The sequence below is a fragment of the Adelges cooleyi genome, unplaced genomic scaffold (assembly GCF_023614345.1).
Source record: "Adelges cooleyi isolate 19-005CV unplaced genomic scaffold, UGA_ACOO_1.1 ACOO_flye_CR_arks_rails_tigmint_CR_PRNA_108, whole genome shotgun sequence".
Taxonomy (NCBI): Eukaryota; Metazoa; Arthropoda; class Insecta; order Hemiptera; family Adelgidae; genus Adelges; species Adelges cooleyi.
This window is the reverse complement of record NW_026095761.1, coordinates 16,340,434-16,367,151: the sequence shown is the minus strand read 5'-3', so window position 1 is coordinate 16,367,151 and position 26,718 is coordinate 16,340,434. Positions and strand designations below refer to the sequence as shown.

The 26,718-nt window shown below is 38.2% G+C and overlaps 1 protein-coding gene across 5 annotated transcripts in view; it reads right to left on the bottom strand.

Annotated features, from left to right (window-relative positions):
• The window catches only part of LOC126845532 (LIM domain only protein 3-like), an 89,897-nt gene that overhangs the window by 16,723 nt on the left and 46,456 nt on the right, over positions 1-26,718 (bottom strand). For 4 of the 5 annotated variants that reach the window (XM_050584197.1, XM_050584206.1, XM_050584217.1 and 1 more), the window contains 2 exons: positions 18,871-18,995; positions 6,258-6,381 (listed from right to left, as the gene is read on the bottom strand). In XM_050584197.1, the coding sequence (XP_050440154.1) occupies positions 6,258-6,285 (28 nt within the window). In that variant the 5' untranslated portion in view covers positions 6,286-6,381; positions 18,871-18,995. The remainder of the gene's footprint in view (positions 1-6,257; positions 6,382-18,870; positions 18,996-26,718) is intronic. The other variant, XM_050584226.1, reaches the window with a different exon arrangement.

Genomic DNA, 26,718 nt, shown 5'->3' with positions numbered 1-26,718 from the left:
GGTGCACGCGAATACCTTGCGTGTGATTGCGGGTCGTGCAGTCGTAAAACAACGGAGCCACGAACAAACGGAACACATAATTAAACTATTAATCGAAACTCGGTGCGGCGCGCAGATGAGAAAATAATGAGAGGACCGAGGGGTAGGTGTACTGACGTTGCGGAGTAATAGGAAAGAGGCGGACACGGAGGGGATGAGAGGGTGAGGGCTAACAATCAAACAAACCCGGGACTACGTTGCTTAATATGCAAGTAATTAATTCCACAATGAACAGGCCTCGTCCGTTTTTGTCCGTTAATGAATTTTCTCGGACGAGTTAATTAGCGTTTTCAAAACACATGGCACATACATACACGCACACACACAACAATGCTAAACATAATAGTAATATAATAATATGATGATATCCTATAGCGATCCGCCGGTAAATTAATTAAGTACGCCTCGAGACTATACGAGCGTAATATTATTATAATTATATATACATACATATTATTGCACACAATATTATAATGTACAGTTGCTTTGCGCGCGCGCGCAAAACGCAAAACCTACCTGTCTGCTCATGTTGTATTGTACAATTTACATCGATTGATAATAGTAATAGTACAACAATATTACGGTCGGCAACTTTTTTTTTTATGCTATTGCGGTCGTGTACATTCGTTCGGAGTGGCTGAATCCGTCGGAATGTCGACGCTTTACATTACATAACAACCCATCAAGAGAGTGCACCAACGCGTTGTCTCCAATAAAACGTCGTCAGCCCGAGCTTTTAATGTGATTAGTTCTAGGTAGCGTCGGCCCCGGTGGTCGACCGAGTCGATACACGCGATTGAAAGGCGTCTAAGCCATATAGTTGCCACGACACCAACCGTACTTAAGTAAATTCTGTGACATTTTTTTTTGTCGTCACACACTGTGTCTGTGATCTATTATCCCGAAACACACCCGACTCCGGGTAAGGGCAGGTCGCAGCGACCTATTTTCTTTCTCTGCGCTTATCGATCAATCAATGATCAATAATAATCGGTATACCGAATCGATTAGGTGCTCATTTTTCTGACTAGCTAAGGTTGGCGCGTTTGTGTTTTGGTGTAAGTGCACGCCGGCGATTGGCGACTACAAGTCGATAACCGGATGACAATACTATATGGCCATCTCGGGGGATAGGGCGTCCTGGAACGTTTCCCGGTGTGAGTGTGGGCTCACGACCAAAACTCCCAGAGACATTACGGATACGACATGTAGTTTTTTTTTTTTTGTACGGTTAAGGTCGGGAGCACGCCGGACGACAATGGACAATAATGTGTCTTAAATGTGTGCAAACGGAGGGGAGGAGGCGCACACGGTTAATAGAGGTGTTTGGCGGTTTGCGCTAGACGAAAGCCGTGTAGTATAGCCGTTCGCGGTTGTTTATCATTCTGAAGGTGTGTCTGTGTTTTCGTGGAGGGAAGACGCGACTCCCATTGACGCGGTAATCCGCGCGTTACACTATCAGAATAGCGTTGGCAAATCCCCAGGGGTGCCATTTGCTTTCTAAAAACTCGATTTTTCAAAAATAAAACAAACGCAAAAAACATATATATATATATATTATACAAGCGAGCTGGTACGGATAGAAGTTTGGCAAACGGTCATCTCCCTAAGGATAATTCGATATATTATAAGAAGGGTCCGGCGAGGAGGAGGAGAAGAAGAAGAAGAAGAAGCTGTATGTGTGTTCAATTCCGCTTATTGCCTTCTAATGCTCGCGCATCGATTTAAACGTCGCGCCCGTAGGCCGTAATAACGCAATAGCATTACCAGTTTTCTATATATATAAATATATGGTCGCGTGTTGTTGCCGGAATATTATTAACTTAGCGGTGCGGATCGATTTATTTCCTCGGCAGAGAAAATTGAAACGGTTTTGCGAAAATACCACTCCGTCGTTTTTGCCGACCGCAAATATGATATTTTATTATATTATTCGAGTTTTCCTTCCTAGACCACCTCGTCGTGCTCATAATTTTGTCATACCGAACCTGCAATCTTATTTACACTTTCAACGGGCCGTTGTAACTAGATGGTTGTTATGTGTAGGAGATTTTTTTTGCCAAGGACATTTTATTATACCGTTTACTCCAAAATATATTAACCGCATCGTAGGTACGGGTTTCTTTGATCTCGCACGACGACGCGACACAGGATCAACGTTTAACATTAATTAAAAAGTTGATAATCCCCCGGTCTGCCGTTTATATTAACTTTTACTTACACTGTTAACGCACAAACCGAATGTACTAAAACATGTACGATATTAAGAAGTTCACGCCCCGCCGCCGGCTACAATCCGTTTCCGCTAACTCCAAGTATACAAGATAAAACGTAATCCTGAACAAATATCTTTTTATCTTCGGCGACGGGGTCGATCGTGTGTACTCGAAACTTATACACGGCCATCAACGGGCAGCTTGTAACAAAACTTGAGCAAATATGGTCTTATATATATTATGTACCCCGAGGGTTTATCGTGTTTGTACGGGTAATTTTGGCGGCGCACGACTGTTTGATGTTTTAAAACTTTAATTGTTTCCGTTAAGCGTTTCGGCTTTGGTTGGTTTTTAAACGCCCTTTTTGGGCACCCCTTTGGGCCGTCAATATGAGTCCCATCATAAACAGACTTCTACCTTAGACGTGTGTGTATTTTTTTTTAAAACAAAGTCCGAAATGCGACCATTCACTTTTGATCTGAGGTACGCGAGGCATGCCGACAATATTCGGTCAATGGGGACTATCCAAATACATACGAATAATACAGAGTTTGTTATATTATATAAGGCCATGTTATATTATAGTTCAAAGGGCGAGTCACGGACCAAGGCGTATATACTTGCAAAATGAAATTCGACTTTAAAACTACACTAACACTATAATATTAAAGGTATCTACTAAGCTCAGACTAAGTGTAGAATATTTATTAACAATGGTGCACAACGCAGCATATATCATATATATATATATATATATATATATATTAGTACCCTTTCACAAAGACACTTTAACGTAGGGTCCGATTTTTGGTTATTCGCATCCGAAAATGGGTATTTTCTTGTACCTCCCCTAAATATTTGAGTTGATTCACTAAATGCTAGAGCAACGGTCAAGTTATATTTAATTAATCACTTTTTGGCAGATTTACAGACATTTTGAGTAGAGTTTCATTATAAAATAAGTTCTACATTTTTTTTTTTTGTTACCAGTCACCAGGAAGAAGTATAATAATATTTTAATTGGGTTTAGTTTATTTGTTTCGCGTAAATCACTTTCATTCAGCGTTCCCAAAACTATGTATAAGTATCCATAATTGTAATGATCAATAGTTTGTTAATGGTAAAAGTTCCTCGCAATTAAGTTTTATAAGAGTTAGGTTACATCAGTGTATTTGAAATTGGACAAATTGTTTTTTTTTGTTCCATTTACATTGAGCAAACATTAAATTTTTTTTCACGAATTTCAAGGTTAATTGATCAAAACAATTTTATATTATTATCAATATCAATGAAATGAATTGCTGTTGACCCTCTTTGGAAAAGAGTAAATGCCCATTATATAGGAAACAGGTGGAAATGGTACAAAAATTAAATCTTTATTAGGTATTGCAGATAATAATAGCTATGAAGATTATTCATTTTAACGGACTTAAAAATAAGATTTAATAACTGTTGCTCACCTAAACGCACACCCGCAGAAACATGATAATACAATACATTGTATTATGTAGGGTACCTCAGTGCCTGTCACAATATATTAGGAAACGCAAGCATATGTATTGAAAGCGCGTATATAACACTGACGAGGGAGATGAAGAAATAATACCGGTGCTCGTATAGTCCAATTTGCTAGGTCTATTTAATATGTATCAAAATTCTGTATTCCACTGGAGCCACCGAGTTCTTATATTTATTATTGAAATTTGATCGTCCGCATTCTTTGTCCTTTCCCCTTCCCTATTTAATAAAACACAAAGGGAACGTATTTTTTCTTTTGGATATTATTAAAAAAAAAAAAATGGTAATAATAATAAAGTATATTGGAAATAAATTGTTGGCTCGGCCGTTTGCAACGCGTGGGAAATAATTCACGTTCCGCCGGACCTCAGCGGCCGCGATTTCCGGAGACCCTAAGGAACAGAAGAAAAACACACATACACAAACAAACGTTTATAAAACAACATATATACTGTGCAAGAGAAACGGGAGCATATTAAACGCAAAGGACGCGGATAACGGCCGTCTCCGCTCTCTGTCGCGCCGTACCCATAAAGCCAATTTAATATTGAAGGATTTTCAATATTCGTCGTTGCCCAGTTTAAGGATGCATTATTATATATACATATATATATATATATTTATAGGACTTTTGGTTTTGACAGATGAGAGACATTTTTCTAATACACCCTTTCCCGTTGTCGGCGCGCTCGCGTCGTATATAATAATAATAATATGTACACACGCGCTGCGTTTGCCCATATTCGAGTCTCTGTGTGCACCGTGTATAGTATACAATTTATATATACATAAATATTATATATATATATACAATATAATTCGGTGTGTATTAAGTAAATATGTATGTACACCGTAGGACGCTACCGAATCCCGTAGGTAGTATAAATTGGCGGCAGAATATATGGCGGAGGGCGGCGCGACGAGATGGGAAAACTTTGCTGGCCCATCCGATCGGGAATTCTTTTCGGGAAACAAAGGGTTGTGTATTGTTATACCTGCACATATTCAATTTGGAAAATGGCTCCATCCGGGGCCCCGTCTTCGTTCGCGCCTCCCCAGGGCCGAAACGGCCGTCGGTTTTCGTTTCCACATGTTTTCTCGTGCGATTTATATATTTATATACACAGTCGATGCATTAAGGAACGGAAAATCGTTTCCGTATTCTTTATAATATTGCATTATGTTTTTAACGCGTTCGTCCGTTTTCATGTAGTGCGGACCGTCAGCAACACTGTTGAGGAATTACTGTCGATGGATGAACGGCGCCAACTCAAGGGCCCAATCCGAGGTTTAGACATTAGGTTTGGGTCAAACCGTTTGACCCCTCCCATCGCCTAAGACATCTTCGAAATTCTAGCAACCAAGTTAAACGTTATTACAGCGATTTTTCTCGTTGGTTTATCATTAGCAGATTCAGACAATCAGACCCATTTAAAATAATTGGAATATTCGCGCCTTTTGATGAATGATCATTGTACGTATAACCCATCCAAACCAACCTTTATCCAAAGGTATCTAGTGGTTTCTTTAGAGCAAATGATTTTAATAATACATAATAATTACATACTGTTAATTGAATAAACATATGTAACTATTAATAAATGAATACCTACATCTAGGTCTATATAAATCAATGGTTTCGTAAAACTTATCATTAGTTATCGTTCTTGTTAATTATCCATACATTATGGTGAGAGCACAGACCTATTAACTCGCGCTTTCCACACCGCATACGTCCAAGTTTTATCATACAACTTGTATGTTATTTGTTCGATATGTGTAACAACGTGTATAAAAATATATTTTATCGATACATCGCACATAACAGGAGAAGTGTGTGTGGGTTAGTGTGGGGGGAGGGGGCGGTTAGAGTGTGACTATTTGTGGAAGTCAAAAATATTATATAATTTTACATTACAACGTAATGGTTAAGTTCCACGGATTTTGGTATTGTTTCTCTCTACGAGACGACCATGAGCCGATATGTCTTCGGACGAGAGTGACAGACTAATAAATAATGCTAATTTACCTCGAACATGGGAGAAATTATGAGCCCTAAAAGCTCAGAGAACCTAATGTAAAGTTCCCGTTATCTTCTCGGCATTAAATAATAAGTCAATAGGCTACACCACACAACGCAAACGTCCATTTTTAGGAAATATCCAAGTATGTACATTCGGAAAAGTAAGGTAGTAATATTTCCTTAGCCTGGTCCACACTAAGGTAACATAGACCAACATTACCGTGTTGCAGTATGTTGTTTCCATATTTTGATAAAAATCGAAACATGTGACAACTAATGAATGTTACCTTAGTGTGGACCCGGCTTATGATAACGAAAACTCCACATTATCTTAGCGGTGATAATGGAAAAATGTATTTATTTTAATAGCGATAGAATTTCAAACCACGGAAACTTGTAAGCTGTTCACCATGATAGGGTTAAGTTACAATATGATCTGGTCTCTTTGGGATGCAACTCACCGTTTTCCACAGTGTTTAACATGGTCATGGATGCGTATCCGGTTAGTCTATGACGACGATGACGAAGGCGCTGTTTTTACGAAGAAAACCATCGCCGGGCATGTCCGTGTTGAGACGTTGCCATCTGCGAAAAATATTATTATTAGAAAATTATTATTACTTTTTTCGACGATGGGGGTGTACGTGCCGAAAGCTACGATAATCACGGTCGAACTTCGTCCGCTTCCCTGCTCTGGTGCATAACGATCAAATTCGACCGGAGGCAAAGAAATAATAATATACAAAAGTAAAAGTTTCCACGGCGATTTCTTATGCACAACTCGTTTTAAGGTTAAATTGTCCACCTGTACGAGGGAGCCGAGACCGATATTATTTTCTTCGTGTACACCTTTGGCACACGGCTATTTTCTTCCTACCCATTCGTACATGTAGTGTTGTGTGTTTGTGTGTGTGTGTGTGCGTGTGTGTGTATATGTTCGTACAATGTATAATGAACGCATTTTATTTCAACAAAAAGGCACGTCTCGATGGTACACTCAATCAACTCCAATTCACCATCACCGTCGGCAGGCGACGACGGCAGTACCGTTTCCTCGGCCTTTTCCCTGCCGCCCCGTCGCTGATTGCGAACCGAACACTCGTTTGCTTCATTTGCCTTTACACAAAACCTAACCGCATTATAATCACGTATGCGCGTGCTCTATACACGGAGTTATCAGCAGAAAAGCTCGAAAAAAAAAAAAATAAATAAAAAAGTTTCTTCTTTTTAAAAAAAAGAAAACGGTATACGCGGTAGAGAAAAATAATAATTTTTTAAAAATGTTTTTCTTATAATAATAATAATAATAGTATAATATTATTATACATAAATATAATAATAACAACAGCGAAGGAAAAGCCTAGCCGTTTCACGGTCTGTTTGGCACGGTCGCCCCGAAGGGGCCTATACCCCCTCGATATATTATACTCGGTCTCCATTATATTATTATTTTTATAGAAAAGTCTGCGTTTGAAACGTGTATTACTCTCTGCGCTTATATATTATCTATTATGTGTGTATGTGCGCGCGTACGACGATATGTAATGACAACTACATCAGCTACGACAACGACGACGACGACAATATAGTAATAATAATAATAATTCAGATGGGTGACCGTGGAAAGATCGAAATCCAGCATACATAGGTATACAAAGTTGCCGGTGGGGTCGAGCAAGAGGAACGACAGCGTAGAGTGCCCGCCGCTGCAGCTGATGTTTTATCCACGGTCTTCTGAACTCAATCAGCAGTCCCTTTTCCAGGGCGGAAACGAAGGGCAATCGTTTCATTATGGTTCATTGTCGGCGGCGATAGGCAATCGTCACAATTAGGTCGTCCTTTGAGCAACGCGTTTTTCCCCCGGACGTTTCGCCTCAATCAGCCAAGAATTTATAAATGTGTACATGAATATATACACGAAATGGGCTCCCCCCTGTACCCTCTGACACTGCGCAATCATCCCCTTAAACGTCGCACGTGCTACCCGTGTGAGTATTCCACGGGCATTTCTGCTAGATGTGTATATATATATATATATATATTTTTTTTTTTGGTTGCCTCGATGCAATTACAGCGGTTTGTCTTGATTGTAATTGTACAGAAGCACCGACGAAATATCATCAATTTCGATTTTTTTCTGTGTAAAAACCCAAAACTACCGACTTCAAACGTCACTTCTGTAAACCGTTGCCGGAAAATTAACTGCGATTACGATTCAATTAGTTAAGTAAATTATATTTAACGACGGAGGACGCTATATTCTATTTTAATACGTAGTATGTTAGCAATTTTGTTGTAAAAAACTTGAATTTTGACGTTCACAACATAACAACGATCTTGTCTTTCATGTCAGTTAGCACTAAGCTGTTTTAAAATTTGTCCTAAGAGTTCATTTAGTTTGAAAGCATGGAATTTTGTTGTAAGCCGCATTAGAACAAAATGTTTGTTGTAGTTCTTCAGAGTAGCATTATTAATTCTTTATTTTATCTTTGATTACACTAAAATATATATAATCCCAGTCACGCTTAATCTTAGCAGATTCAAAATTGCTCATAGTGCATACTTCAATAATTTGTCTCCTAACGTTCACAAGCAATAGCTAGTAGCTCACTCTAAAGCGAAATTATTAGTGCAAACATATTTGGAACAATGTAGAAAAAGAACATTATTTTTAAGAAACCAGCTTAAAAACACGCATAATATTTAGCATAACCTTTTTAGATACACTGTTTTAAAAAATGCTATGTCTGTATAAAAGTTGGACAACTGAATAAATTTACGTATGTTTTGAATTAAGTGGTTTAATATTTAAAAAATTGCATTAGAATGAATCAAGAAATGACAAACATTAAAACCGTTGCACAATTATGAAATGATGCAACACGCAAATGAACGCAGATGTCTTCGAAAACGCGTTGGGTGTAACAAACATTGTGTAGTCCATGAATTGAATTAGTAGTACCAAGTTTTGTTTTATAAAAGAATAAATTGTGTGATTTCCGCTTGCTTTGCGGTTTAACTGGCTTGTGTTTTTGTTTATGGTCGTTCCGGGGTTCAATATAGTATAAAACAAAATATATATTATATACAATTTATAATATTTTCTCGGATCATCCTCGTAAATGCAGCTACTACCGAGTACCGAAGAGCTCATCACGTGCCAGTTCAATTACGAGATTAAAAACAAACAGAAAAATCCCATTATAACAAAGTGTGCATAATATTAACGGGGACGCATTTGATCCGGCACAAGGCGACGCATACGTTTACAATAATTATTATTGTGTTCAAACAACAACCGCGTTTAAGGCTTAATCCCGTGATAAATGAATGCTACGTTTTTTTTGGCTTACAATATATTCATTAATCCGGTGAAATAATAAAAGGAAAAAGTAATAATAAAAATGTATACGCTTAGTCATTAACTTCCGGGTCGTATTCTAAATTAGTCTAATGGGTTCATTTTTTTTTTCAACCGGCACGCAGGGATGCACAGTGCACACAATAGGCTCCGGGTCAGAGTCAATGTAACAAAGAAAATGGAAAACAAAATTGAATATACCATAAAAGCAGAAGTCCACCTCTGGTGCCGAAGCCTCTGGGATATTTTTAGTAAATCATAAATACCACACTTATAGTTAGACAGACCTACAAACGGTCATTGTTAAAACATAGAAAAATCAGACGTTTCAATTAACACCTAGCGCCTGTGTCGTGTTTACCGCGTGTGGGCGTGCATATACATAATATGTACAAAATCAAATTACCCACACACAGTGCGGCAAATGGTTCGTAATTACCGCGTTAAAAATCATCGAGTATTATTTTAATCACACACACGCGCATAACACGATAATAAATCACCGAACGACTAATGGAAAATTACTGCTATGTAACACGTTTGTGTATGAAAAAAAAAAGAAATGTATATATATATATATATATATATATATATATATATATAATACACACATAACGTTTCCGTTTCGGTGCGGTACCCCCCAAAAGGTATTATTATTAAAATTATACATTATGTAGGTGGCTGTTTTAATTTGGGAAATTACCAAAACCCGCGACGGCGGAACAGGGGTGAAATTGACGTATCATCCGTTTAATGAATACCAGAGAGTGAGACGGATAGACGGCGTGAGGGAATGAAAAAAAAAAACAAACATTCCCTGAAGCCGTACACGCAGTAATAATAATTTTGACGAAAACACCATTGACGGGGCTGTTGTGCTCGAACAATTCGAAAAAAGCCATTAGGTTTTTAAAAGTTAATGAAATGTTTATAATTAAACATTACATGGTCGCGCTGTTAGGTGTTCGGGGTTCGCCGGGTTCCTCGATTATAATTTTAAAAAAAATAATAATAATAGTAATAAGTAATGGGATTGGATTTTCTACCCCTCGCATCCTCCCCGCCTTTAGTTTCCCAACGGGATAATTCATTTTTCATTATTTTGTTTATGAATTTTACATTACATATTGTACAGCGACAAATAACGTACACAAACACCCGTCGGCATCCGTCAATCGACGTGTCGCTCAATATTTCTACCAACATTTCGAAAACGAATACTCTCGGGTCAGTTTCACGCGGTCGTCGGAGAGTGACCAGATACAAATCTTGATATCGCAACCGGGAATGGCCGTTTTGCAAACATTAAAACACAAATATTTGTAGACACCGTCTAACGTTCAATGATGAACACCTAAATTTCAATCAAGCCAAGTCTAAGCTCCATAGGTCTACATAGAAACCACACTTGACCATCGTTGCAATCTAGACTAAGTGATGCATAATCTAGTCTAGTCTGGTTTGTGGCGGATTCGAATTTCGAACAGCGTCGATGTCTGATTTTGTCCGATACTAATGTGTAATGAATAATACAGATGATTGATCGCTGCATACAAGTGAGACTTGCCAACCGTGGTAGGCAGAGATGGATACGCGTCGGGGACGGAAACAAACCGTAGTCGCAATTTGTGTAAGTGGTTCGCCACGTTATTATTAATTCAATGTGCCGCGAGCGGTTAAAAATCCGGATGGAAGCGCTTTTATTTTTATTCCGTCACTCGGTTGCGGGAAGGTTAATTCATTCAATTCGAAATTAGTCAAAACACTAACGGTAATTAGAAATAAAAGAACGGTCTTAAAACGTTCATAAATGTGTTTCGAGGCGCCGCGGCTGCGGTACCGACTGACGGCGAGCCGGTATGGAAGGACAGTATAGATATACACGCGAGTGTATTATAGTGGTAGTAGAACAATGAATATTGTACGGGATTATTGGTAATCCCACTAAAAGCGTCAGTTTGATCAAATTTATGCTGTCCCGCTCGCGCGTCCAATTCGCAATTAGCCGGCACACGTTTTGCCCCTCCGGTCCACGTCGTCCCCGCCGCTTTCGTCCGACCGACTACCCGCCACCGCCACCGGCGAGAGGAAGATCTCATTCGTCGTAAAAGCTTTTGCCGAGCGGAAAACCCATTCGTATTGTTCATTAGCGTTGATGAAAATAGCTTTTCCACCGAGGCAATCAATCCAAAAAGAGAGCGAGACACGGCGGCCGGGCGCTCAGGGTGCGGAGAGTATTGATTCTCCTAGCCCCCAGAATTAATTTGTAGAGTGGTTTGCGGTTTTTTTCCCATCCGCCGGCTCGTTCCCGGCCTTCCTCACAGTGTGTGTGTGTGTGTGTGTGTATGCCAGTGCACGAACGACGACGTTACCCTTAAGCGATATTGCCGCTGGTTTCCATTTATTTATGAGCCCGATCTTCCCAAAGTCTAAAACTGTGTATAAGTGTTGAGTGGCGGCGTTAGAGATAAGTCTGGTTGCAGAGGCGCTTCTAAAAAGAAAAACACGGGTTTTCCACTTTGGCATTGTGTTAATGCGCCGTCCGTTGCACACACACACACACACACACACAAAACGCGAAATGCATTAGAAAACTCTCACCCTCGCCTCCGCACTTCGCCGTCACGGTCTGCCCCTCTCACACTATCTCCGGCCCGCTCGCTTTGGTTTTCCTCCGACGTCCCTGTCACATTCAATACTCTCGAATTCCGTTAAAAGATTCCATTTACTTTTATAGTTAATGCCGCTCTCTTGTTCTGTTTATCTTTTCGCCTTCCTCTCGCCACTCTCGCCTTTTCGTCCCCCCCCCATAGTTTCCTTAGGTTTTTTTCTTTTATTACCTCCGATACATTAGTTTAGCGTCATTACGCAAATTCCGATGCCCGAAAGCTTTTTAAAAGCTTCGTGTTTTCGTTGGAGTTTCCCAAAGACGACTGACGCGGAGGAGACACCGTCAACTGCGCCCTAAGTGTTTGCGCTCGTGTGTGTATGAGTGAGTGAGCGAACGAGGGGTTACACAATACATATATTGTATCAGGCAAAATAACCTTTTCGAGTCGGCCAATCCGAAAGTATTCGATTTCGCAGTCCTCCCAGAGCGGCATGCCCCAAATCCGAAGCAATATTTAATGGAAAGTCGTTTCCCATTCAAATTCCACTCTGAAACTATTATTCTCGAACAATACTGTACTACAGTATGCCGTAAACGTTTTTTTCGGAGCCAACTCACCAACCTATAGTTTTCGCGCTGTCCCTTATACCGTTCAATTATAATATCTTTATTATAATCGTTTGCACTTTGAAATCATGACAATGACATCGGCGATGGTTTTGAAACGATTGTATTATGGTAATAATGATGACTACAGCGAAGACGTTCTGCACGTTTTCAATGCGACTTTTATCAAATTCAAAAGTTAAACATTCATAATGAACGAGTAAAAGAGGAAAAGCTAATAATTGTACGGGAAATTGGATAATTACTAGCAGTGAAGCCATTAGTAATAAATGGTGGAAAATGTAGTCACTGAAAAGACTCGTTAAATATATGCCCAAGATAACCTAGTTTTCTGTAAAATGTGCGAGAGTTATGCTATGCTTTTTTGTGTAGAGATTTGGGACTTGTGCGGTTTGTTACGAACATTTGTACCCAAAATAGTTAATGTTAGTAAATATACTATTTTCGTTTTGAAGATTCGCGAGTTTTAACATTTCATACTGGATGCCATCATAGAGTGGTATTTGCGTTCTAGACAGAGATGGGAAAAATGGATTACAACACGTAATACATTACAGAGGGATTACGGATTACTCGTAATCCACGATTAATAAAAAATTTGGATTATATTTATTTCAGTAATATTTTTACAAAATTAAAAAAAACACCTACCTCTAAACAAGGAGTTAATTTTTTTTTTTTGGATGGATAATTTGTTATTCAATTACCTGACTTATTGGAATAATGGATTATTTTTCATATTGAAGTAACGGATTATTTTTAATCCAAGTAATCCGGGATTAATAAACCTACCCATCTCTGGTTCTAGAGATCTGGTGGTCGTAATCTAAATATCTTGAAAGGTTTAAGAGTGGGTTATCTTACTAACGGATTAGGCTTAACGAAACGTATCCACTTTTTATGAAACCGGTTATCTCAGTTACGAGTACAATACGAGGCGGTGACATTGTTTTTAAGGTACTCATGAATGATGCGATGATTGTTGGTTTTAATGCGTTTGTGAAAGATTCAAGTAGAAGTTGAAATAACTTCTGGTTGTAGATAGTTTATAGCTGTTGAAAAAATATAAAGAAATCGATTGCCAAGGCTGTACCCAAAAAAGTTTAAAAAAGCGACAAGGAAAAGAGGAAGAGGAATTAAGCATTTTTTCCCTCAGGTGAATGAAAAGCAACGAATGAATGGATTGATAATAAGTTATAGAAGTCGTCCCCCGTACGAGAATTCGATGAAAGAATTTTTGATTTGCACGCTTAGTACGTGCGTGATTGGTGAATTAAATTTTGCAATATGCTCAAGAAATCTCGACGAACAAGTAAAGTATAATAGTTTGTAAAGACTGGTAGCTCGTATGTGTTTTAGATTCATGATTACGGCGCAGTGTAGAAGGCTCTGAAATCATTATTAAAACGACCGCGTTTGTGTGGTTCCGCCCAAGAAGTTTTTTTATGTACATCTGCCGGCGGTGTGAACATCTTACCTCGGAGGTTAATTACCTCGACTGGCGTATTATTATTATTATCGTCATTATCAGCATCATTGAAGTTGCTCATTAAAAAGTGGTGTGTCTTTAACACGCTTCTAGGTTCACCCTTTTGTAGCACAGTCGGCAAGTTGGCGTGTGATGGATTAAAATTATTATAATGATCTATAAAACGCTAGAAGAACTGAAAATGGTTTTTAGCTAATTGATTGTTTTCGAACACCCCACAAGGCCACTAAAATTCAAACAGATGTCTGATTGATGTATACTATTTTAAAAACAACTCTCTATCTTTTTGTTATGATTTGATTGCGAAAGGACACGACAGTTACATTGTACGGTGGCGCGAGACGTGAACATGGATTTTTCCGTCACCCGCCTTTGTATGTATTGGAAGGGGTAAGTAGATTAAAGGGTAGATGGCCTATAAGAATGGAGGGGTGGGTAAGAGACAGTGAGGCCGGATGTGGTGTAACGGCCAATTTTCCGTCTGGACCGGCCCACTATCATCCCCGGGATAAACCGCGCGGAAAATTGGGAATTCGATTGGTGTGTATGTGTGTGTGTTACGCACACAGTGTTTTACTTACCCGCTCATACCCTTTCTTTAAGGGTTTTAGGAAACGCCGTCGTCGAGGTATACGCAATCCCGAAACTGTCCCGAGACCGATAACGCGGTAAAGGTATTGTCTGTCAAAAGTGAAAACATTTTTTTTTCCTACTGGTAAAAATATACTCCAACAAAAACCTAACAGTGAAAAAGGGCCAAGTTCCAGACACCCAAAAAAGTCAGCCTATCAAAGTAGTGATATCTACATTGCGGATAAGTCTGTTTTATGCTTCATTCAGAAACTGGCCAAGCGTTAAGCAATACACATAAAAGTGTTGCGCGTGAAAGTAGGAGTGCAGTGAGGTTATGAACTAAAGAAATAGCAGACATGATATCACTACACTGTATTTGTATTCTGTATTTGATAACCGATAAATTAAATTAAATACAATAAAATTACGAAAACACTATGTTTGATAAATATTTACTGTCAATTACAAACAATTGCTTATTGCCATATTGTAACACTGAAAGAGAACCCGGTAATCCGTGATTTAATAATAAAAACCGGTGCTAATCTAATCAAGCAATATTCATGCGCATCACATCATGCATATAGAACTTCACTCCCTAAAGCGGCATTAATTTTGAGAAAATTGCAACTTTCAGATTTATCTCTTTAGTTACACAATAAGACCTACTATGTGCCAAATTTCACGTTTCTACCTTTACGGGAAGTGTTTTATAATTTTGATGATGAGTCAGTGAATCAGTAACAAAAATGAAAACTTTGAAGTTCTCCTCTTTTGAGAAGGCTTAATATTAAGGGCTCAACTTTTTACAGTATCCCAAGCTACTCGAGCTTAATCTACATTTAAAAATTTCTAAAGCTTATCTTAAGAGGACACAGAGATATGTGGGTTAGAAAAACTGGATGAATTGGTTCGTGTAAAGATACACTGGCATTGCTGAAACTTGGCCTGGCGCACTGCCGTGCGCTCAGATCCGATTGTTTTTTATTTATATGCAAAAATTGTTTACTAGATGTATAGATTATATTATATATATATGTAATATATATGCATGTGTACAGAAATAAGATTATTACTTCTTCGCTATTCGATATTCACGAGGGAGCTTTGTGGGTAACGATTGAAAAAACAATAATCGTAGCGGTAAAATTTATATAAGAACTGACTATGCGTACGCATACAAATACATAGGTACAGAATATAATATAATGTGTAGGTATTTTATGTAACGACCCATTTATTTGGTTTTTGCGATCGACGGCAAGACCGCGGCGCATATAAAACAGTAATCTCGCCGTGCCATCTAAATAGAATAGCAAAACTATTGGATAAAAAATATTGCAACGCCATAAAACGGATCTATTATGGACAACCGAAACGCATACATAGCGCGTGATTTCGGTTTAATCCATTAGCATTCCACACACATACACTAGTCCTAGAAAGGGTTGTCATCGATTCTCGACAACTTTTGAGAGTACTCACGCGACGCATCACCACGGTTATCTCGGTATTTATCAATATCGTTACCACCTACAGAAAATTTGGGCGATTCTATCGTTTCTTGGTAATAATATTGATTGTAAAATATATTATAAAATCGATGGTAATAATTTGGACCACGTTTAATTGATTAAAAAACGAGAACAGGACTATATAGATATACAGATGTAATATGCCGCAACATAGATAAACAATTAGCGGATATTGAAGTATACAATGATAGTAGTATTGTACTCGCATTGTGTTGATAGTAATATTATCAAATAAAAGCGGATTGAATGATTTATATTGTGAACCAAACAAGGAGTTAAGGGTGGTTAGAAAACAGTATTTTTAGATAATATGAAAAAATGATAAATTGGGAAGAAACGTAACTGGAAAAAAAGACTTAACGTTTCAGGTAGAGGACACGGGAACTCAAACTGTGAAAGAAACCATGACTTCTAAGTTCTTGCCATCTACATTTATTTTTCCATACTGTAATACTCATGACTTTACGACTGATATATATCAGTGTTGACTTTTTGTTTAGGCGTATAAAATATAGTATTAAATCAGCTTGATGATAATTTAACGAAGAATTCACCCGTACAATAGTTATAATAATAATAGTATGTAAATTTAAATCCTCCCGTTGCGTCGCCGTTTCCTTTGGTATTGAATCAACTGGCAATTTAATTATTTCCAAAACGTTAATGGGATTGTTAAAAATAATTGGCAAGCCGACTACAGTCTTTGTGTACGGGCGAGCGTCTCGCTTTTAATTAGATCCGTCTTAGCCCCGGCCCTTCCCGTATAGCTGTTCCCCCTTTTGCCCCAAATGAGACTGCCGCTAATCAAAATATCTACACGAATATTGCGTGGACGCTGTAAAACGATTAAGAGATTTTCTGACGCTTTGGAGGTTCTTTTTCGTTTTTGTTTTTGGTATTTAAACGCCCGTTATCCCCAAGAGAACCGAACGGATTAATTAACTGTAACTCGAGCAAGAGCATAATTTATCTCCTTCGCCAGTCTTTTTCCGTCGGGTTAATTGGAAAGGGATTACTCGTTAGGCGATAGACGTGTACGCATTACAGGGGCGATGCTACTATAACATTCGGGCATACAACGTTCTCAGTTGTGTATGCACAGTATGGCAGGCAATAGCGTAACGCTTCCGCGTAAACGACCATTTGTTTTTTGCTTATTGCCGAAAGACCAAGCTGTAATTGAATAACATCATTCCTAACCGTCGAGCACGGTTTGTTTAATTGGTTTTAAAAAATTCTTCAAAAGCTGAGGAGAATTAAACCTAGTCATTAAAGAGCCAACTTTTAGCTTGCAGCACGTTAATTAGTCGTTCACCGTCGCTCTGCAGCGCACACAACCTTACATAGTGTAGCCGTAGTTTGATCTTGTAGAGTGGTGGCGAATAATAAAAGTAAAGCGATACCGAAAGGACACAGACAGACAGAGAGACAGCGAGGGAGAGGGACGGCAAAGAATCTTGTTCTACTTATACCGATGGACGGTGTGTGGGCGGGTGTGTGTGGGGGGGGGGGGGTGTGGTAACAAAGAAACCGCCGTCTCTCCCCGCTCGCTCAAAACAAACCAATTAGCCGAATTCAAAACTAAAGGTTCAAAAATGAATAACGCACTAGCTTGCGGAGGAGGGACAAAAAGGAAACTCTGCATTTTTCCCCTCCGTCTACTTCTTTTTTCTCTTTTGAGCCGTGTAATAATTGGATTACCGGACTTATAATCGTAATTGATAAAATTGAGTGTACTCTTGAAAAACTAGAGTGTTCTACACCCTCTGTGTTCGGCGGAACTCATTATAATAGAAACTTGTGCCGGTGGTAGCCGTAACGCTAACTAACGATGCGATTCAAAGAAAACCCGAACTCCGCAATTAGCGGTTCACCAAAGTGAACATAGATAAAATAACCATTTGTGATACCGCGTTTTAGAATGCATTAGACTCTGTATGAGTACGTTTACAAATATTAAAAAAGTCTCATGTGCTTAGACTTTAATGAAATCATATAAATATATATCAAATTATTTGGTACACGGATCTAATGTCATCATTTTATATCCAAAGTAATGTAAAAATTACCGGGAACATTATACTTAACCCTTCGTTGGTGTGTTGACTAGAAATACAACTTGGAGTTTATAGACGCACTAACGAAGGGTTACATTTTCAGGAACGCCAAAATTTACAAACCCCCTAAGTAAATACATAGACAATAAATCAGAAAATATAACATTTAAAATATCTGATAACCCATCGAGAAGAAATCTTCAACAGATTCCAACTGAAATGGTAAATTATTAAAATTGTTTCTTTAGTAGAAACATCTAACAACCTAAATCTCTCTAAATAATTTATTACCTATTATAATCGTCAGTTTTAGTGGCAACATATTATTATCATTGTAGGTGTTGAGAACCAAAAGGGTCCGAGTTACATTTGTTCAAAAACAAGTTTTTCCATAGTTAAACCTAATTATTTAATCATAAATGTTAAAAGAGAAATCCAATTTTACAATTCGCTCTCATATAATTATTTGATTTTTAAAATTATGAACAATGAAGAAGGCCAGAGAGGATTTTAGTCAGACGCGCATCCGCTTCCCGCTTTTTAGTTTATCCACAAGTGTTACCTACGCAAGCAGTGTAATTTATGCGGCCATATTGGACGTGTTGAGATTTAAACACAGTGGATTATCAGTAAACGTCGTCGTTAGGACTCCGGATATTGTTGTCCGTCTACGGCGAAAGTATAATGCGGCGTTTAACATTATTTCCTCGATTGCAAATTACTAAACCGAGAGTAAACGCATTAGCCCTAATCGAATTTAACATGCAAACGAGACGCATATCGCGGCGTAAACTTTATTCAAATTTAAAACAATTACTTACCTATATATTTTTACAGAGGTATTCTTAAACTTTAACGAGATCCACTTATAACGATCACCCTATCCATAGATTTGAACAGTGGCCTTGTAGAATCCTCGTCTGGTCGGGTACAAGCGCAGGAACATCTGAAACAATTCAACACAAAGTTCAACTGTGGGTCCGGTTGTTCACCAACGTATGCGTGTACCGTTCTTAAATGTTTAATGCGTCTACAATACGTCCCTGAACGGTTAGTCCTAACGAGAAATTAATTTTTTAAACACGATGTCACACTAGGGGAATGGCTTTAAACCGAATTCGGAAAACCATTTCACTGCGGCACGGGCAATGATCGTTTCTCGGCCATTACCGTACGAAGAACGTATCCAAACAATGGTTCTCGTTTTTATTGTGCAACCTTAACACATTTAAATTGTTTTTTTTCCCTTCCCATTCATTTTCATCGAACCACAGTGGAATTCGGGAAACGAGCCGATCATGTGAAACGGTCACGTTTTAATTTGGTTTTTGTTGTGTAAGTACAACACACACACACACATACATAATTTTTAATTTCCTCGGAATATTTTCGATGACGTTCAATATCTCGTTGCCCCCCAAAAACCTATTACTACAACTCCAATACTGCTACTAATAATAACAACAGCGTGTTATCGAAAACGATAATTATTATTAGTATTCCGGACTGCAGCCGATATAAGATATTCATTAACCGACGGCCGCCTGCGCGTGTACTTACAACGGCAACAGACCGATCCCAATCTCGATATCGTCATTAATCACTGAACGCAACACGATTATCTTTGAAACAACAGCAGCTATAATAATCTCATTGCATTATCGTGGACTCTTCCACTAACGGTTACAGTATCTCTTCCTCTCTTTCGGTCGACGTTTAATAAAACTTTGTGAGCTTTATCGGTCAAAACCTAAAGCTGCTATTAACCAGATTCGCGCGCTGTTGTATTTATGTATACTCCTTATATATAACAATGCCAACGCTCAACGTATGTGTTTTTTCCTCTTTAAACTTTAAATCTGCGTCGAACCCGGTTCAAGTAGGTCACATTACAAGTCGTAAGCATCAATTACACAGAAATAATGTGCGTCCAGCGTCTCCGCAGTCTCTCTTTCATCGGTTATAATGGGATAGACATGTTTGTTCAAACACGAGGGTGATTTTATTTGGACAATCGAGAGCCGTGGGTCTATGACAAATACATTTGTACTGCCTCCCTACCATTAAGTTCTTTAGAATTATTTTCATTTTCAAATAATTTTACGGAATTTATGCCATGATTAGTATCCAGTGAATGTTCCACAACAGGAGATTTGGGCACTTCTTGATTTTTTTTATTTTCTTTGAACCTAACCCCAATATTTAGTTTTTTAATAATAATTGATACTCACATACATAATTATTACCGACATAATTTATTTTTTCGGTGGAAAATTAAAAAATTGTATATTTTTAACATAGTTTATTGTACGAATCCCCAACGAACGAGAGAAAATCTCCCCTCCTTCATCGGCAGTTTCTCGTTATTAAAACTAAGGATTTCCGAGCGCGAATTCCACCATAGTCTATATCTCGTGGATGTGTGTGTTGCACTACAGCCTGTAGCGTGAAGAAATCGTCGTATCGGTCAGACAACTAACTCTAGTCGAAATTCTCGATGCGTTTTCTCGACTTTATCCGTTTGAGTCTGCACCGGCTGTGGCGTGTGCACTTGTAGACGGGTACATGTCTCTCACGGGGCTGGAAATGGACATTTCGACGACGATTCCGGTCGGTCGACCCGACTGGTTAATTGACATTGCGGACACAAGACGTCTTATAGTTGGTTATTAGATATTTTATTATGCGCGATCACACACAATCTCTCTACGGCCATTCTCAACCGACGGCCGTCGCGTCCCACGGAAACACTGTTGCCGTGTACTTCATATATTGTATTGCATGTCTTATATATATTTTTTTTTTCCCAAAGCGCGTCGGTCCGTACACATAAGGCGCGGGCTAATTATTATTGCATTTGTTAACCAGACCGTGTTCGCGCCGCGGTCGTATCGGTTCGGATACTTTTTTTTATACATACATATATATAATATGGCACGCAACGAATTCAAAAATACTTATTGCGCACCGTGTGTGTTACTTCTCGCGCACATGACGTTACATAAATCCCAAGTACGGATTGCGCGCGTGACTTGAAATGTTAAACACCGGTAGTTGTCGTCGACGTTATTGGCTCCAAACCAAAATGAAAAAAAAAAAACCTTGCTAGTTTACCGGAGGAAAGAAAAATCTCAATATTAAACACCGCGTTATATTACAGTGAGACACGTCGTACAACGGGCGGACAATCGTATTTGTGTGTGTTTGTGTGTGTGTGTGTGTGTGTGTGTGTGTGTGTGTGTGCTTGTGGTGTGTGCGTGCCGGGCAAATTGTGTCACGTATATACCCCTGGAATACCGTTAATGTCTTCCCCGCAATTTCAAAATCGATTTACGGTTTCGCCGGCCGCCGCCGCCACCGTCGGTGACCACCTGTTGTGAGCACTAATCATATGGATACGCAGCGTGACAGCTACTCGAGGCGGCTGTAAGGTATTTAAACCGCGGTTAAGTCATGCCAAACCGAACGCACGGGTACTTACTTAGACTACGCAAAAAAAAAAAAACAAAAACCATAATATATGGACAGTAGTTAACCGCTTCAAGCACATAAGCAATGGAGACCAATCGACAGGCTGGCAAGACCAGACCGAGAAGTGGCTGAGCGGCGGCGGTGGCATGGAAAGAAACGTTTTGTAAACTATGAAGATTTCGCTGGGAAAAGAGAACGAAACGGCTCAATGTTCACACGAGAATCAAGGTGACGTTATTCCCCTAGTTTTCCAGTGTACGAACCTCACTAAGCAGGACGCCCTTTACTCATGAATTCCTATGATGGCCTAAGTTTAAAAACACCTATAACAATAATGAAAGAGAATAAAATTTTGGAGACGATGAATTATTGTTTTGTCAACATTAATTACTAAGATCATTAATGGATGTATAGTATTGCTTAATAAGTAATTTTCTCTAAAACATTAGGTTGTTTTAATAATAAGTTTGCTGTCAAACTATCATGGACCGAGTAAAACGCATTTTGTGTAAAAGCGTAAGCAAGGGAGCTATGATTGTCCGATTAAATAATTAATTACCCAAAACAAAATCGTCATCACCAAAAATAAATAATGTACACATAATCATTGCCAAAAAATTGCCTATAAAATACTCCTTAATAAGTAGAATTGCATGGCACTGGACTTCCTACCAGTACTCCTCCGGCTATAATGTTCTACAATTCTCTAGAACTACAATATTTGCGTATTATAAAAAACAATAATATTATCAATTAAGTAAGCACAGATATATTTGTATACGTTGAAGATAATCACAATACTATTTAAACTCCTGGAACATATTCATTTTGTATTTACTAGTACTAAAAACTTTCTGTTGACTGTTAAAAAATGGATGTACAAGATTTAGGATCAAGTTTAAATTTTAAGAGATGTTTTTTTTAAAAATAAAATCTCTTTATATACAGAGTTAATGTGCGCTCTTGGTGATCGGCGATTACACAGTAGGCTACCATTTGGTATGTTTGGAAAATTCATATTAATTTCGTAAGTTAAATCAAATACAATTAAGTTAAAATTATTTTTATATATTATATTAAAAAGTTAATTAATTTTTTAATTAAATCATTTAACCTTAGTTTAGTTGGAAGTTTATATTATAATTTACCGATTTAATTCAATTAAATTTAAAAAAAGGTAATTTAGCTCCCTATTAATTTTGTTTGAAATATCTGATGATTTTTTTTTTTTAATAAATCATCAGTTACTTTTTTTAATCTAAAACTTAAAAAAGTAATTTTAAGATTTAGTTATGAAACGTAACTGAAAACGAAGTTATCTTCTTTTTTTTTATCCCATGCGAATGGAGTCAGCTAGCTAAATCCTCTCTCAGTCCTCACCTACCGATCTCCATGTCTTAAACTATAACATACATCTACTCCTTCTTCGGCGTACCTCTATTTAAATCCTTCTACGCCAATCTCTCTTACTATTTTTACTACTTAATGTCATTCCTTTTTTTCAGCACGTCCAAACCATTTTGATTCATTATCCCTTATTTGCCTGGCTATTGGTTCTATTCTCTAATAAACAATGAGTAGGCAATAAATACATTTAATTAATTAGGCTTAAGTTTATTTATGTTAGGTAAATTCATTAACGTGTTAATGTCGAAATTTTGTAATTTTTAATTTATTAAGCTCATTTAAGTAAATTCATATAATAAAAAAATAACAGTTTTAATTAAAAACAATTGTTTTATGTTCTTTAGCGTGCTGATTAAATACAGAAGTACCTACGCCTAGCAAGTAATTCCCTCTCTGCGCCTTATTGGTTTCTCCCGTGACCGTGGCGATTTGCCGTAACCACTTTATACTAAACCACGGGACTAATTTTCAAAACAAATTAGTACACCATGTTCGGCCAGTTAATTTGTTAATACAAAACACGCATTATGTTTTCCACCTTGTCAGATGAAAAACCGATAAAATGATTAGCCGACTTCGTGGTAGCTCGTCTATAAAGAACACCGTGGGCGTGCGGTCGCTGTCTGATCACATTTCAAAGCGATAGACCACAGACAGTGCGTTTATCTGAGTTTTATTGAGTATGAACTACCATCATCAATTTTAATCGGACATCAAAAAAGTGCTAGTCATTTAAATTTTTTTTTTTTTTTTTTAATAGAATGTCTAAGTACTCCGCAAAGAGGTGATGGCGTTTTGATTTTTTTTGTACAGATAGTGGCGGTTAAGAATGAGTGTTTTGTCGGAAACGGAGCAAGAGAGAGAGAGAGAGAGAGAACTGCGAATTACACGGTAGGGTTGCACTAGAATTACCTGCTGGTGCACAAACAGTCGGGGTGAGAAAATACTGAAGCGTTTCAAGTCGAAACCAGTGTGGTTTTTGAATTCTCCCCTCGGGACGACCGTCGCCGTCAGAGAGCTAATTTCTGTAAATAAAAACGCCAACAACGTTCATTTTTCCCCCCACACTCTATCAGTATAATAGTTATGCCGTTGTCAATAGAATACACCGACGTCAATTCTACAAAGTCACTCTTTTTTTTTTATCCCATTCTCGTTCTTTATAGTATTTATCTGATAACGTGTATCGAGTATCATCGCTATAATCGGTAGGACGTTGAATAGACAGTTTACAAGCAAAAACGCTATTTATGTTTTCTTTGAATCCGCGAGCTCGCCAGTCCGTTAGCTGTAGAAGTCTAATTAAACTAAAGTTGTAAAAATATGTATAATATTATGTTAGCTTATTGTTTAAGAATTCAAACGCCAAATGGCCGAGAGAAGAGATGTCGTTGTATTCCATCGTTGGTATTTTTCTGGCAATTCTATTCTTCTACCTTTCTGTCATATTATAAATTTAGTAACTACTTGTTTTCAACATCCAACAAGTCCATAACGTAGGTGGTAGAACTTCTAGATTGCACGTTTTTTTTTTACAGGAAAGTTCCTTACTTAACAACGATATAGCTACATCATGGGCACATGTTTTTTTTTTATTATCTACTCTCTCGGTTTGTGTGTATGATTTAAAATCCTACCGTATCGTGTCGACTCGCCTTGTTGGGATCGGTAACTGGTTTCGTTATTTTTATGCGAGAAACGTTTGAATAGAATATAATATAGAACGTACATCATAATAGCAAATCCGTGGTTTCAACGTGCGCTCCACCGGGGATTAGCTAACACTGGGGGGGGTTTGACTTTTTAGCGTGAGAAAAAGACCGGTTAAGTTTTTTTTTTTTTTTTACTATTATTATTACTTACCATTAGCCGCATACGATTGAAAAGTTTGGCTTTGTCACGTGAGTCATCCGGACGGCCGAACGACGATAAGAGACCGGCGGTAGTGGCAGAGTCACGTGCGTCACACATGGGCTAATTCGATTATGAGAGTACACAATGCGGTCCCCAAATTGCCGTCTACTCCAGAGAGTCGGCCACGGGGGAAAAAACATGAGCGCGGGCAAAATTAAAAGCCCAGCACGACAACGACAGAGCAAACGATTTTTTTATTGTAAGTACTTATTATTATTTTTTATTATTGTTATAATCGCGATTGAATCGGCCGTGGCCGTTTTGAGATAAAAATAACGAGGGCTAATGCCTACCACGCCCCGTCTCTGTTTTCACCCCATCGCCACCCCCCACCCCCTCTCGACTTTGAGTCTCTGCAGTTTGTAAATAGAAAACAATCAGTCGATACCCGAAACCGACGACCGCGGATCAGGTCGGGCCTGACCGTTATTATAGAAGGCGATGCGGTGGCGAGTAGGCCGTGACTTTCGTTTAAGGAGGCCGCAACATGGTTTTTACAAAAAAATATTGAGTATAGATATCAAAAAAATAAAAACGCCACCCCATAGATAGTTTTTCTCGATATATTGTGAGAATTTGTTAAATCTACCCCTTAAGGGGGTCGGAGCACAACTAGTTTTCATGCGTTTTAGACCAATAAGCGGTGCTAAATAAGCGGTACATCCTAATCTTGGATTTTATTTTTTTAAATATGTGTGGGTTTGTTGAAAAATTGTCCAAGTTTCGTAGAAAGACGAATTTTCGATATAAAATTTGGTATGCCTAAAATAAATTCAAATGTAATTATCACTGGAATTATCACAGTATTTTCAAAAATAATATTATAATTTTGGAGGTCTTCAAAAGAGAAAATTGAAAAACGCCTTCTTAAGAAACCTAGAAAATTTGTCAAAAAATGCATACATATATAAAAATTAAAATCCAACATTGGGAAATATGTCTAATTTGACACCGCTTATTGGTCTAAAACGCATGAAAACTACTTGTGCTCCGACCCCCTTAAACGTATTACACGAACACAGTAAACGTAATTTTGTTAGTGCCGAATAATTGATACAAAGGACTTTGGGCTTATAAAGCCCACGACCGAATTGATAGATAAATAATCTAGTTATGCGCCGCACAAAACAGACGCGACACTACACACAACAATCGTTATTCCATGAACCGCGTGCCGTCTGAAAGCTCTTAGTTGGTTTACAGCAGTAATTAAATTACCGAGCGGAAAATGTAAAATAAAAAAGGGGGAAAACCAAAAAAAAAAAAAACAACCCAGTCAAATCCCATTAATATTTTCCACCGTAATACACGCGTGTGTGCGATAAATTACCATGTTTATTCATCCCCATTGATATTTTTCGCCTTCGAATTCGAATCGGAGATAATATGCCGTTTTAACGACGGTAATGGGATTTATTAAAATTAGCATAATCTTCGAATACGATTATTTATCGCTCCGTTCGCGAAGGGCAAAACAGTTTCGGACAATAATATAGCAACAACAACAACACAAGACCAGTCCGTGTCACCATTGTACTATTTCTACGAGATTATATTATTGGAATTATAATAATAATATGATTGGGAGCCATACACGCAGAGGGGTCGTTTGCATACTCGAATAGAGTTTATTTCGTACGGAATTAAAATTATATTTCTAAATCGTCGGGCGACAGTTATAGGATATAAAAAATATAAAAGGTGAACGTTTCGTTTTTTTTGTGGCTGCATTGCCGTACAAGCTTTCAGACAAATTGAAATCTATCCGAAGGGAAGACGGGCCGGCATTGCCGGCTCTGAATATTTCATGGATATCAATATAGTTTATAGCGGCAGACGGCAGTAACTTTAGGAAGTCGCAGTTCAAAAACAAGTTT